Genomic DNA, 13,026 nt, shown 5'->3' with positions numbered 1-13,026 from the left:
GAGCTGGTCATGAATTAATTCTCGTGTGCACATCTTGTCTCCTTAATCAGCCTGCGAACACCTCGAGCGCACGGGCCATGACACGGTTATGCTTTGGGTCACAACTTGCCAGGCTCAGAGCAGTCTTGGCATCCATTCACTCATTTATTCATGCAACGAACATTTTTTGGAGCCCCTACTATGTGTGAAGTACTGTTCTAGGTGCTGGGATCCAACAGCGAACGGGATGGACCAGCTCGGTTTTCTTGTAGAGCTTATATTCTGATGGGAAAGGGCACACACACACACACACACACACACACACACACAGGAGTGAATAATCAAGCCAGCACTTTTCTGAGCTTACCTCCTACCCATTGAATTCACATGCCACGAGCCAGATTGTATGAGGCTGGTGGGTAGTGTGAAAGTTTGCGTTTATTCTAAGATCATGGGAAGCCGCTGGAGGGCTTTAAGCAGGTAAAGGACCTGCTCAGGCAGGGTCATGCTGGCTGATGCACAGAGGGCCGTGGGGCGGGGGTCAAGGGCAGCCTCAGGAACCAGGCAGGGAGACCGGTGGACATGGGTGGAAGTGGACGGCCTGGGGGCCTGTTTCAGGGCAAGGTTCTCGGCAGCAGCACTGCTGCCGTTTGGGGCTGGATCATCCTTTGCTGTGAGGGCTGCCCTGTGTGTTGTAGAACGTTTAGTACCATCCCTGGCCTTTGGCTTTTACCTACTAGACGCCAGTAGCCCCTCTCTCCAGCTGTGACAACCAAAAATGTCTCAAGACATGGCCAAACGTCTGCCCAGGGGGCAAAATTGCCCCCAGTAGCGAACCACGGCTTTAGGGTAGACCCAGCAGGTCTTGCTGGTGGACTGGATGTAAGTGGGCAGAGCTGGACACAGGTTGGTACCGGACGCAGGACAATCAGAGAAGCCCCTGCCACTGCAAGGCGCACTGCCCACCATCTCAGGGCAGGGACAGAGGGGCAGAGGGACGGGGAGCCTCTGAAGCCAGAGCAACACAGGCTCGGGTCCCCCGGGGGGTTACGCTTTCACTCTGTCTCTTTCAACAGCCGTTCGCTGCTCATCGCTGGCGTGGGCCCCTCCCCCCTCCCTCCCCCCATCCTCCCTCCCTCCCCCTCATCCTCCCGCGCAGAGCGGGACGGGGGGCTGCTGAGCCCAGGGTGCCTCAAGGCTCGTCAGTGCCCCTCAGTCTCCCTCCCTCGCGGCTCAGCCGCCCCTTCTCGCGAGGACCCAAGTCCTGTTTACAGAACATCCAGGCACACGCCCCCGTCAGCCCTGCTCCTGGAGGCCGAGGTTGGCTCAGTGATGACCTTCCCATCGGCGACTCCCCGGTCAGCTGGCACGCGGCCCCGTTTCTCAAAAAGGGCTGAAGGAGAGAAGAAGCCGTGCTCTTGCTGCAGCCCTGGCCCGGCTTGGTCTTGGGGGGCCTCGTGCCGGGGCTCCCACCGGGTCGTGAAAGCTGGCGTCCATTGCGGGAGACGCTCCACACAGACCCTCGGCCCGATGGGGCCGCACCGTCATAAGCAGCGCCTTTTGCACGCGAGGAAACTGAGGCCCCGGGAGACACAAACAACTCGGCCCCGACCGAGCAGCTACCACCGGGGGGAGGCCAGCAGGATGGCTGCAGAGCTTCGCTCTCAACCGCCCCCTGGGCTGCCTCTCCTGGGGTGGGAGACACAGGGTGAAGCAGGGGGAGAAGCTCACGGGCGTGGATGCACCAGAGGAGGTGGCCACGGGCGCCAGGCCCATGCGAGGATGGGGCAAGAGGGGGACGGGGGAAGGAGCCATGAGGGGGAGGGGGAGGAGCCATGGGGGTACGGGAAGGAGCCACGGGGGGACGAGAAGAGCCATGAGGGGGAAGGGGAGGAGCCACGAGGGGAGGGGAGGAGCCACGGGGGATGGGGAGGAGCCATGATGGGGAGGAGCCACGGGGGGATGGGAGGAGCCACGGGGGCCACGTCAAGCTGAGCGACACTCTGAGTTGGCTCAGCCGTGAGCTGCCAGCCAGAGCCCCACCTGGGTCGTAGGTACCAGGCGTGTGTGTCTGGGGGGCCGGGGACAGGCTTCCCGGGCAGCCGGGAGTCGCGATCTCGAGCTTAATGATGCATCAAGTCCTGACCTCCTGGTGTTCAGGCCAGCCCCTAGGCCTCCGTGGCGCCAGGAGGACCTGCCCACCTGATCTTGCTGGGCCTTGGGGTTGCCCTGCGGGGTGAATCGCGGTGGGCTGAGCCAGGCCCTCCCTGTGGCCAGCTGCTCCGAGGACGCTGCCCTGCTCCGTGCCGGATGCACGCGCTCCATCCCGCATTGCAGCCAAAGGGAAAGAGAGCGCGGGGCTGGGCCTGACGCACGGAAAATAAAACAGCACCTGGTGGGAGCGAGGGCAGAGGCTGAAAAGCTATTTTAAGCCGCCCTCCACATGGCCTCTTTGCCAAGGCAGCGGAGTAGCAGCCACGAGCCGCGCGTGCCTGTGCGAGCAACCAGCCCCGAGCGAAGCCTGGGCCAGCCCAGAAGCCAGTGACCACTCGCCGCTCCCAGGGCCCTAGACGTGCTCCTTGCTGTTCCTCATCTAAACCGGCAGCGGGAAGATCCTGACCTTTCGGGAGATGCAGGGGGAATACAGCAGCTCGCGGACGGGACGTTAGCCCCGTGGACACCGGCACTTGGGTCATCTAGTGAGCAGGCTGGGGCAGGACCTTGAGGAAGGGATCACAGGGCAGAGCCGGTCGGGAGAGGCCGGGATCGGATGACCCCGAGAGCGAGAGTGGGGAGCAGCCCCCCAGAAGGAGGTGAGCGCACGCGCCAAGACCGCCGCGGCTTTCAGAAGTAGTGATTTGCTTGTTTCGCTTTGTTTTCTTGGTCTTTAATTCTTTTTGAGGCTAATCTCCTCGGGAGTGTTGAGTTTTAAGACACTGGGTGTTTTGGAAGGCTCCCTGTTTCACATGTGAAAATTTCCCCCCGTTTTTCACCCGTGAGTAAGTACAGGGTGAAGGCTGCTGACGCTGAACGCGGGGAGTCCTGAAGCTGAGCGCACAGTGCAGCCGACAGGATGCGTGGGAAACGTCTGTTTCTGGAGAAAAATTCCCAAGATTTGAATTCCTTCTGGAGCCCTTCTTCCAGGGTGGGCCTCTGTCTTGGGACGACATCCTCACCAGCTGCTGTGTGTCCTGTGCAGTTTCGGGGTGCAGGGACCTGGCAGGCGGGGGCCACGCCAACCTTCCCGTCTGCGCTGTTCCCCAGCTGGCACGAGCCCTGGCCTCCGTAAATGAAAGACTAAATGACCTGCCACTATTTTTATCCCCATAACTGTTTGGGTTTCAATTCAAAGCAGGAAGTATTTTAGGAAATAAAGACAGTGACCCTAAATGGAGAGGCACACACGACACAGGTGAAAAGACAGTAGCGTCCACAGGGTGCACCCAGACTGAAATGCTACACTCGCCAGGTGAACACAATGAAAACTCATTGTGATGCCACAGAGGGATGCAAATGAGACCGGGGACACGAAGGAATGATCATTATCTTTATTCATACACACTTGCTTCCAAACTACAGTTAATGTATCTAACAAAGCGTATCATGCAAACAAAGATTAGAGGTTATGTGAATTAGAGCAATGCAGTAATTTGTACATCCATTTCACCTGCGATAAACCCAATGTGATCTGACAGCTGAATGGCCTCTACGTTTTGCCAGCAGGTGCTTGACAGAAGGGAACACTGCAACCTCCGTCTCTTCCTGTCCCTCCTCCATACACATTTGGGGTCTGATATAGGATCCTTTTCAAGGATGCTTTAAACACGGCTTGTCCTTCAGCCCACCCTTCCCCCAAATTCATGCAGCAAAGCAGTGATTCCAAATGTTTCTGACCATCTACAAAAGACATTCGAAAAGACCCTAAGAGAAGAGATATGAGGTGAATTTTTAGACTCAAAAGGAAAACAGCCTTCACGGATGATTCTGAATGGTCCACTAACCCCCTCAAGAAAAGAATCACAGTTCTCCAGGAAGAGTATCACCAAGAATCTACCAACAATCACAGGAATAAATACTCCTAAAGGGAAGCAGAGGGGCAAAGACAGAGCCGTTTGATCAGAAAATGCAAAGCCACCTTTTGTCTTATTTTAGAAAAAAAGGTTCTTATAAAGTAGCCTTGACAAGTAGGGTCCCGTCTACTCACTAGAGATGATGCCAATGGGCACATCTGCTGCTTCTTTCTTGGGGATGTCAGGGTAGTTCTGAGTCGCCCAGGGACCAAGTTCTCGCAGGGCATCACTGAACTTTCACAGTATATGCGAGACCTGGGGGCCCGTGGGGACAGGAGACAGAGCTGAGGAGGCGCCCCCCCCATCCCCATGCCAAAAGGTGGTCGCAGAGCCTCGCAGGGCAAGGAAATGGGAAAGCTGTCCTAGAGCTGTATCTGGAAAGGGGACAATAAAGCCATCTTTTCCTGTGGTCCCAAAGTTTCTAGACTTTAGACAGTTGTCCCCAATGTCTCATTAAAAACACGGAGGGCATCATTCTGCTAACGTGTTCCACCTGAACTCCCAGTCGTTGTGATGAGGACTCCATACCCCACTGGATGGGAAAATCCTGCAGTGGGACTGCAGGACAGGGGTGCTCTAGCTGACCCCAGTTGAGTCCTCCTACAGGCTCCGTGTGATTGGAATCTTATGAAACTGTCAGTAGTTTTATTTTAAAAACTCATTTCTAAGGAGAATTGAGTTAATAAAGTTCTCTATAAAAAAGTACAAATAGCCCAGTATATTCAGATGTTCTGTTGGAATTAACAGATTAATTTCTTCCATAAGGTTTCAAAAAAGTCTTTGGAACGTGTGGGCCTTAGTGTGGGTCACTTTAAGGCTGTTTGATGACTGAGTTGGACCTACACCGTTATTAACGGACAGCTGATCACACACATCAGTGGCGCTGGGATCCTGGTCATTCCGCCCTTAACCCTCCTGACGAGCCCCTGACACTATCGGATTAACAGAATTGTGGCCAACGCCATTTCTACACGGCTGCCTTCACCCCCGTGTAACGCAGGTAACCTTTCTAACAACAGAAATATACAGCATTCCCTAGACGTGCTGCATCAGCCCACACGGGAAATGACGGAAATGTTGACAGTCAGTATATTTCATAAAATGTAGCCCAAGTAACTCAAGGGAAAGGTTTTAAAAACATTTCCCAACGCTCCCTGTCAAATTAGGGTGTGGTCACGAACAGCGAGAACGCCTTCTGCTTCCTGTGACTGTCAGGCCTTCCCTGTCCCCGCGACCCTGAGAGTCTTCGTCTCTGGGTCGCTGCCCCGCGTCAGGTTCACGATCGATCGTGACTCTTTAGTGCTGCCCCTGCTGGGCTTAAAGAAGCAGGAAATGGTACAATAGGCGACTTCACAAGACCAAGGTGAGAAAATGACTGTCAGATGGTGTTTCCTTTCTGAGGCTTTTAAAGACATAAGACCCTCACTTTGTCCTCCCTTCAGCACTGAGCAAACAAACGCCGGCAAAACACTCAAATCCCTCCTGCTACGTGGAATCGGGGAGGTGGGGGGGGCCTGCAGTGTTAGTTGCTTTTGCTCTGTCCCCGCTCCCCCCTCCCCGGACCCCCAGCTACAGGAAGTCACAGGGGAAAAGTGGGTGCGAACCCACCTGCTGGATGCTTCGGCCCCGCCCAGAGAACCGGGAGCCTCTTCGAGGGGGCAGGGAGGACGCTGCTGGCGCTTGGGAGATGCTGGAGGAGGAGGGCCAGCAGCCGCACCGGACACCACCCGCGGCTCAGCCTCGGGGACCGCAGCGCCCCTCCCTCCCTGCCGGCTTCCTCCTGCTGCAAGCGTCCGCCAGCCCTTCTGCACTCAAACCCACTCTTCCCTAAACTCCCTGCCGACCACGGCTAAGGACCGTGGCTCCGAGGGGCTCGACAATCGTTCGCTGAATCGCGTTAATCACAGTCCTCACGCTCTCCTAGCTGACCGTCTCAGACCAAGTTTCCGGAGATCTCTGAACCCTCTGGCTTTCTCCCAAAATCCTGATAGGAAAAAGCCTAACCATCTCCGAAGACACGACAAGGCAGAGGCTCTGCATGAACGTGAACAAAATAGCAGTAGACGTGATGGAGAGCCATCGCTCGGTTCCCGGGGTCTCCTATCGACCTTCTGAATCATTCCAGCCTCGAGCGAACCTCCCATTAACCTCTGCGGGTTGCACACCCCATATTCTTCCTTCAACCCAAATCCCTCGTGGGTCTGAAGGCGATGCCCAGAGGAGCGCCGCCAGCGCACTGGCCGCAGCCTCGGAGCAGCCGCCTCCCAGGGGAAGGTCACGGGAACAATCTGAACGGCCTTTCGTGTCACAGTGTCTGGCGGGGGACCCAGCTCGAGCTGGATTCCCCTGCGGGCCTGAACCTCCATGGACCCCAGCGACACAGGCTGCGCCCGGGGCTGACCCTTCTCGGGTCCCTCAGTGACTTGGCCCCTCAGGGCCTCCTTGTTATCCCAGCCCCTTGGAAACGGCGGCCCCTTCCCTGTGGCTTTACTTTACGTGACCTCCACGAATGGGGATAAAGCCACAGACCTTTATCAATCCATTCTGCTGACGGTTACCAACATGACGTGTGCTTTCAGCAGAACTGTCTTGGGTTGCTCAGATTTTTGAAAAGCATTAGCTTCTATCTACATTCGGGACACGGCAACGCACCAACACGCCCCATCACGGTAGCACTTCGCTGGCACTGGAGCTTCTACTGTTTTCCCCCAAAGTTTGTCCTCAAGCCTGCAGTCCCTCACGCAGAGTACAGGGCCCCCCAGCCACGGTATTTCCTTTAAAACTTTGCCACACACTCAGAAAGGATAAAAACCAGCTGGGATGTTTCCTAGAGATGAATAATTTGGAAACGTGTTGGCTGTGTGAAGGACAGCGTGACCTGCCCGGGGCTTAGCGCGAGCAGGCAGCGAGGGGCTCAGGAACACGTGGTTCAACCCCGCGGGCTCCTTGCTGGGACTTTCCTCACCCCTGGGGCGTAGCTGGGGATCTGCCGTCCTGCTGTTGCTCCGTTCCGGGGCAGGGTGACCGGCCCTTCTGCTTCTTAGGCTCTTTCTATACTTGGGTCCCTTTTCTATCAGACCAAACGAGGTGCACCTGGGGAAGATGCGGCCCCCCGACGTGCACGGACCCATGGGGCCACAGCTCCGCAGCCGGGGCCCCTCTGGAGCCCTTGAGTCTAGGGTCCGTAAAAGGTGGCAGAAGAATTTGCTCTTTTCTGGTCTAACCTGTTCCCTACCCAATCAAGGCTTCCCAGGATGGCCGAGGCCTCTCATCCCTAAGACCCCTCAGCGGTCGTGTGGCAGCTGAAATTCAGGCAAACAGCCAGAGAGTAAAAGTGAGAAGACGCTTCGCTGGGACACGCTTTTGGGGAACGGGGCACCGAGCAGCACCCTGTAAGGACTGACAACCACGTCCCTCGTAAACGTTCTTTCCGCTCTTTCTGACCGGCTCCCCTGAGGACCCCACACTGTGATGCTGCGTCCCACGGAAGTGCTCCTTACAAGACAGGGAAGGCCGCTTCTAGCAGCACCTGGGAGAGCATCTGCAGCCTCCCCAGAGCGTCTGCTGACGGCTCCAGGGCCTGGCTGTGCCTCACAAAGTCTGCACGTGCGGTAGCGGACGGCGGGGCGTGCCGAGGACGGTGAGATGGACAGCACGCTTCCGGGGCATCCGCACACCCACGTCAGGAAGGGCATCCTCCTGTCCCTCCTACCCCGAGTCTCCAGCAGCAACAAGGCTGAAGGGAAGAACTGACTAAGCAAAGTGCAGCCCCCGGGCCGTGACGACACCACACCTGCACGAACGTTCTGGGGGCACGGGAGCTGAACATCTCCTGCTGCCACAGGAGGAAGCGTGACGAAGGCGACAGGGCTCAGAGGCTAAGAGGAGTCTCGCCTCGACAGTAACCCCACACCCCCGACGAAACTTTTGTTTGCAGGTAGAATCAAATATTTTTATGTATATGTGTATGTAAGCCTCATTGATCATGCAAAGTAGCCATTCACCTTCGAAATCAGATCTACTGCAATAAAAAGTCAGTACGCCCGACACAGTGCCAATGCAGGGTACGCACGGAGTCGGCGTGGGGAAGAGGAAGCACAGCGGCACAAAAGGAAGCTAACACCTAATCAGAAAAGCAGACTAGAAACCGGAGCCGTCACAGACATAGCACAGTTGTGTCTTATAAAATTATTATAATACTCTGTGTACTTGATACGATTATATCAATAACATAGATTCACTTGTTATTAAGGTTTATTCTAAACATGCAAAATTCATTGCATGATGCCTTTGCAAAACATTTAAAAATCCTTCTAGCAATAAAACCTCTTTGAGCTGATACGCATCCAGGTTTCCTGTTCTACAGCTTCAGGTGTGTCATTCAACATGAACCGGAAATGGGGGACCAAAACCGTACTGTTCATCCCAAGAGGATGTCGAGGGCTGGAGACGGGAGGGGAATCAATTCTAGGGGCTGAAGTTACAGTCAACACTTGGATTAACTTACTGTACATCGTACTCTCATAAACACCGCAGCCTATTAAATAAATAAGTACAAAAGGGGTGGGAGGTGTGCGCTCCGGCTTCTTAGGAAGTAGGCAGCGAAACATCGGTGTGAGGGGGGTTGGCTAACAACACTTGTGTGTAGTGGCATGATCGCTGATGGCACCCTGGATCCAGAATAATCTCCCAGAGATTAAAATGAACATCACACGCACACTGATCTACCCTTGATCTGAAGTGACTTCGCATGCTCATTTAGCGGAGTCCTTAGAAGATTTGGCCTCTTAAAAAGAAATGCAAGTATCAAGACAGTTATCAGCCAAGTAGGGTACAAGATGGCAGATGCCCCCAACACTCATCTGAGGTTTTCTTCCTCTCTTTTTCTAAACTGGTTAACTGCTGGACCGTAACTGTGAGTGGGTTACGACTGCCAACCTCTGGGAACAGTGAGCTTGCAGATGGGACCAGATTCCTCCCGGCCTCTTGGGCCCTAGGGACCGTTTCCATCGAGGCAGAGAATACCAGCAGCAGGTCCTCTGAAGCCCCAATCCCACCTCCCCCGGGTCCCACCTTGCTCACTCTCTGGGCTCCCCGTTCTTTTACTCCAAAGATGTCTTGCGCGGAGATGTTTCTGGCTCCCTGGACTGGGGCGGGTTCCTTTGAACATGTCTGGTTGGGGGATCCGGATGGTGAAAATCAACAGAGGGTCTGGAAAACATGTCAAATTGTACCAAAAAAAAAAAGGGGGGGTAGAGTCTGTTTGCCTTCCAGGAAGGGTTAACCTACCGCCAGATGTGACCTCTACACAATTAAACTGGATGCTGTACACGACACCACCTGCCGCTAAGATGATGCTCTTGGTTGCGAGAGACCCTGAACAGCTGATCATGTTTGGACTAATAACCCTACAGTTTTCAGGCCTCCCCTGGAAACAAGGCGGTGGCCTTCAAACTTTAGGGCTGAGGATCATTTCCCATGGCTGGGGGCAGGGGGCAGGGGCTGGGGAGGCGCCTGTTCTCGGTGCTGAGTTTCATACTGTGCTCTGTAGGATGGGGTGCACGAACTGGGGGTTGACATATGAGAACCCTTCAAAATCAGACTGGTCGATGTTAGCGATGACCAGCTGATCGGGTGGCGTTAAGACAGGCTGCCCTCGCGTGAAGAACTTGTCGAAGTTTTCTGCTCCTTTGCCGCACTGTGGAGAGAAAAGAAAAAGAAGGAGCGGTCAGTAGGTTATTAGACCCCAGGCAGCAGCTCTCTGGGCCTCTGCGGGGAGGAGCGTGGCCAGGGCATCAGGGCTGGCTGGGCAGGACGAGTTCTGGAGGATTTGCAGGCCAACGGGATTCGAAAGCGAGGCAGAGCGAACAATCACAGAGAGCCACTCAGCTGTAAACCACCCAGCAGCCTCGGGACAGACACCCCAGGCGGGAGGGCCGTGTTGCCGGGAAGGCGCCAGCGAGGCCACGGCCTCTTATTTCTCGTCCCGTCACGGAGCCACGAGCACGAGGCCGCACGCGCGGGGCCAGCAGGCACGCGTCCACGCTGAACGGCTGGGATGTGGGTGGAAATGAGGGCAGTGGCCCCTGAACTGAGAGGTTGGGATACTGTCCCACGTCTGGTTCTTTGCAAGCCTGTCTGTAATACAGTAAAAGCCGTGTTATTCTTGTCTTCCAACTGGGAGGTTCTAGAATCTCAGCCCCGAAATTAATCTTCAACCAGGAAGGGGTCAGCGTAGTGGCAAGGCTGGGCCGTTCTTCCCTGGGCTCGGCGGTCTAGGTACATCTGGTCAACCGGCGGACAGGTCGCCGTGGCAGGCATCGCTGGTGGCTTCGGTCTGGATCAGGTTTGTGCTGGTGCCCCGAGAAGGCAGTCTCCGTCCTGTACACTCATTCCTCTCCCCCTGGGTCCACCAGGGCACTTCGTGAAGATGGGCTGTGGGCAGAGCTGCCCTGGAGGAGGGGTGGGGCCGGTCTGGAGTCCCAGCCGCTGAAGCAGCGCTGCTTTGGGAGTCTGACCCCGCATAAGAGGAAGAGGTGTCCTGTTCGCTTTCCCAGCCACCGGAAGGCTGTGGCATGCTGCAGTCCCAGGATCCCAGGTGACTCTGAGACAGAGTTCTGGGAGGTGTTCTGGAGACACAGTGACCCATCCCCTGCCCCATCCCCGGCCGGTACTACAGGGCAGCGTGAACTGACTGAGCTGGCCTAAGGCGTCCTGCACCTTTAACAGAGCACGGCTGTAGGTAGGCTGCGAAGCGGGGTCCACCCCTTCTCTTCATCTGTAAAGGGGGGAGAATAGCTGGGGCCCCCTCCTGGGCTGCCACGAAGGTTGAACGTAGTGTTTCACACAGAGCCCAGCACGTGCGGGAGCGCACGACACCTGCTGCTGCTGCTTCTGTGAGGGCAGCTGAGTCTCGGGCCGCACTTTCTCACCTCCTCCGTCACAGCTCCTCCCCATCGTCTAGAAGCTCTCCTCGAGAATCTAGCTTCTTATACTTTCCCCGCCCTCTTATCAGATAACATGTCTTGGTGGAAAGCACGCCATAAATTCAAGGTTAAGGTCTTCCTAACTGAGGCCTTTCCTTTCTGGGGTGTTTTTGTTTTGTTTTGTTTTTTATTTTATTTATTTATTTATTTATTTATTTTTGGCTGTGTTGGGTCTTCGTTGCTGCGCGCGGGCTTTCTCTAGTTGCGGCGAGCGGGGTTTAATCTTTGTTGCGGTGCGCAGGCCTCTCATTGCAGTGGCTTCTCTCATTGTGGAGCACGGGCTCTAGGCGTGCGGGCTTCAGTAGTTGCGGCACACGGGCTCAGTAGTTGTGGCTCATGGGCTCTAGAGCACAGGCTCAGTAGTTGTGGCACACCAGCTTAGCTGCTCCGCGGCATGTGGAACCTTCCCGGACCAGGGATCGAACCCGTGTCCCCTGCATTGGCAGGCGGATTCTCAACCACTTGCGCCACCGGGGAAGCCCTCTGGGGTGGTTTTTATTTTCGTAAGCGACCACCTGCCTTTTAACTGGAGGCGAGTTCAGACCAGTGACTGCTGGGTGCTCCGTGGGCGAACGAGTGGGGGGCTTGTTGGGGCCCGTCCGGTCACTCTGCGGGGGCCATGCTGCCGGTCCTGCCCATGCCTCGGGCCCTGCCACCTGCATGAGGGGCGGTGGGGCCTTCCCTTCACACTCCGCCTTCCCAAGGAGCACGAAATGCCTCTGGGGCAAAGGTCAGCAGAAGCAGGGCCTGCGGCCTGCACCCCTCTACGTGCACAGGCCACCGTGAGCCAGTCGAAGGACTCTTCAGGGAAGAAAGGGCACCCCTCTACGTGCACAGGCCACTGTGAACCAGTCGAAGGACTCTTCAGGGAAGAAGGGGCACCCCTCTACGTGCACAGGCCACCGTGAACCAGTCGAAGGACTCTTCAAGGAAGAAAGGGCACGACGTTTCTCCCCAAGAATTAATCAAGGGTCTGCACTCGATACGTCAGTGAAACCAAACAACAGCAACCAACGTCCACAGAGCACCGCGTCCAGACGCCACTGTGAAGATGACAACAGAGAAGAAAGAGCCCTGCTTCGGAGACACCAGTGGTCCTCATCCAGGGAAGGTTTTGCCCCCGCCCTGCAGACATCTGGCAACGTCTGAACTCTTTTTTGGTTGTCATGACTGGGGTGGGTAACCACAAAGAGGTGTTGGCCCCGAGGTCCACAGGGCTGTGGCTGAGGAACCTGAAATATTCCAACTGCGAAGCAAGGCTCAGTGGGTCCCAAGGTCAGTGTGAGGGCAAAGGTGGAGGCCAAACAAGGGAACCAGGCAAGCCAGCCAGATCTGAGAGCAGGGAACGGAGAAGCTGCAGACGCTCAGGGCAGGAGTCTCGTACGCAAGTGTTACAGCCTCGGGGGACTCGGCTGTGAGCAGAACATCCTTCGGGACTCCGATTAATCAACACCCACTGCCTGGAAGGTTTCAAGCAAATCTATTCTGGGTGCTCCCAGCAGCTGGCACGTGTGCTTCCTTAGGAAGAGGTTACTTCCTTCACTGATTCCTGGTATTCACTGACTACGCAAAGATGAGCGAGAAGCAATTTCTGGGAAGAAAAATAAAAGGAAAAGAGAAGTCCCTAAGAGGAAGAGGACGGCGACATGGTGAATTCTCTCTCCTCCGCTAGCTGGAGACCTGTCCTTCCAGCTCCAGGCCCGTCCGTCTGTCCTGTGAACACATCACACAGCCTCTGTGCAACCACAAGGCTCAAAGGAAAGACTGACACCTTCCCCTGAGCACCTCCTGCAGAGTACTCGCAGGTCACCTTCCAACGAGAATTTCTCAAAGCCAGGGCTCCACCGCCAAAGAAAAATAAAAAACAAAGTAAATGAAGAGATCCCAAGGTCTCAGAAGGGGGACCACGTGACCATCAACACGGAGGAGCCTGGGGATGGGATGATGCTTGAGGGCGGGAAGTTCTGAAGCCGTGTCCAGAGAAGGCTCCT

The 13,026-nt window shown here is 55.8% G+C and overlaps 1 protein-coding gene across 4 annotated transcripts in view; it reads right to left on the bottom strand.

Moving 5' to 3' along the window:
- Positions 1-3,512: 3,512 nt before the first annotated feature.
- PRKCA (protein kinase C alpha) overlaps positions 3,513-13,026 on the bottom strand; it is a 370,931-nt gene continuing 361,417 nt past the window's right edge. For all 4 annotated transcript variants that reach the window (XM_022589847.3, XM_089901750.1, XM_030762139.2 and 1 more), the window contains one exon: positions 3,513-9,747. In XM_022589847.3, the coding sequence (XP_022445555.1) occupies positions 9,583-9,747 (165 nt within the window). In that variant the 3' untranslated portion in view covers positions 3,513-9,582. The remainder of the gene's footprint in view (positions 9,748-13,026) is intronic.

Source organism: Delphinapterus leucas, chromosome 19 (assembly GCF_059928025.1).
Source record: "Delphinapterus leucas isolate spDelLeu-1000000601 "Yukka" chromosome 19, BTC_Dleu_Yukka2, whole genome shotgun sequence".
NCBI lineage: Eukaryota > Metazoa > Chordata > Mammalia > Artiodactyla > Monodontidae > Delphinapterus > Delphinapterus leucas.
The sequence above is the reverse complement of the archived record's forward strand: the minus strand, read 5'-3'. Positions and strand labels throughout refer to the sequence as shown.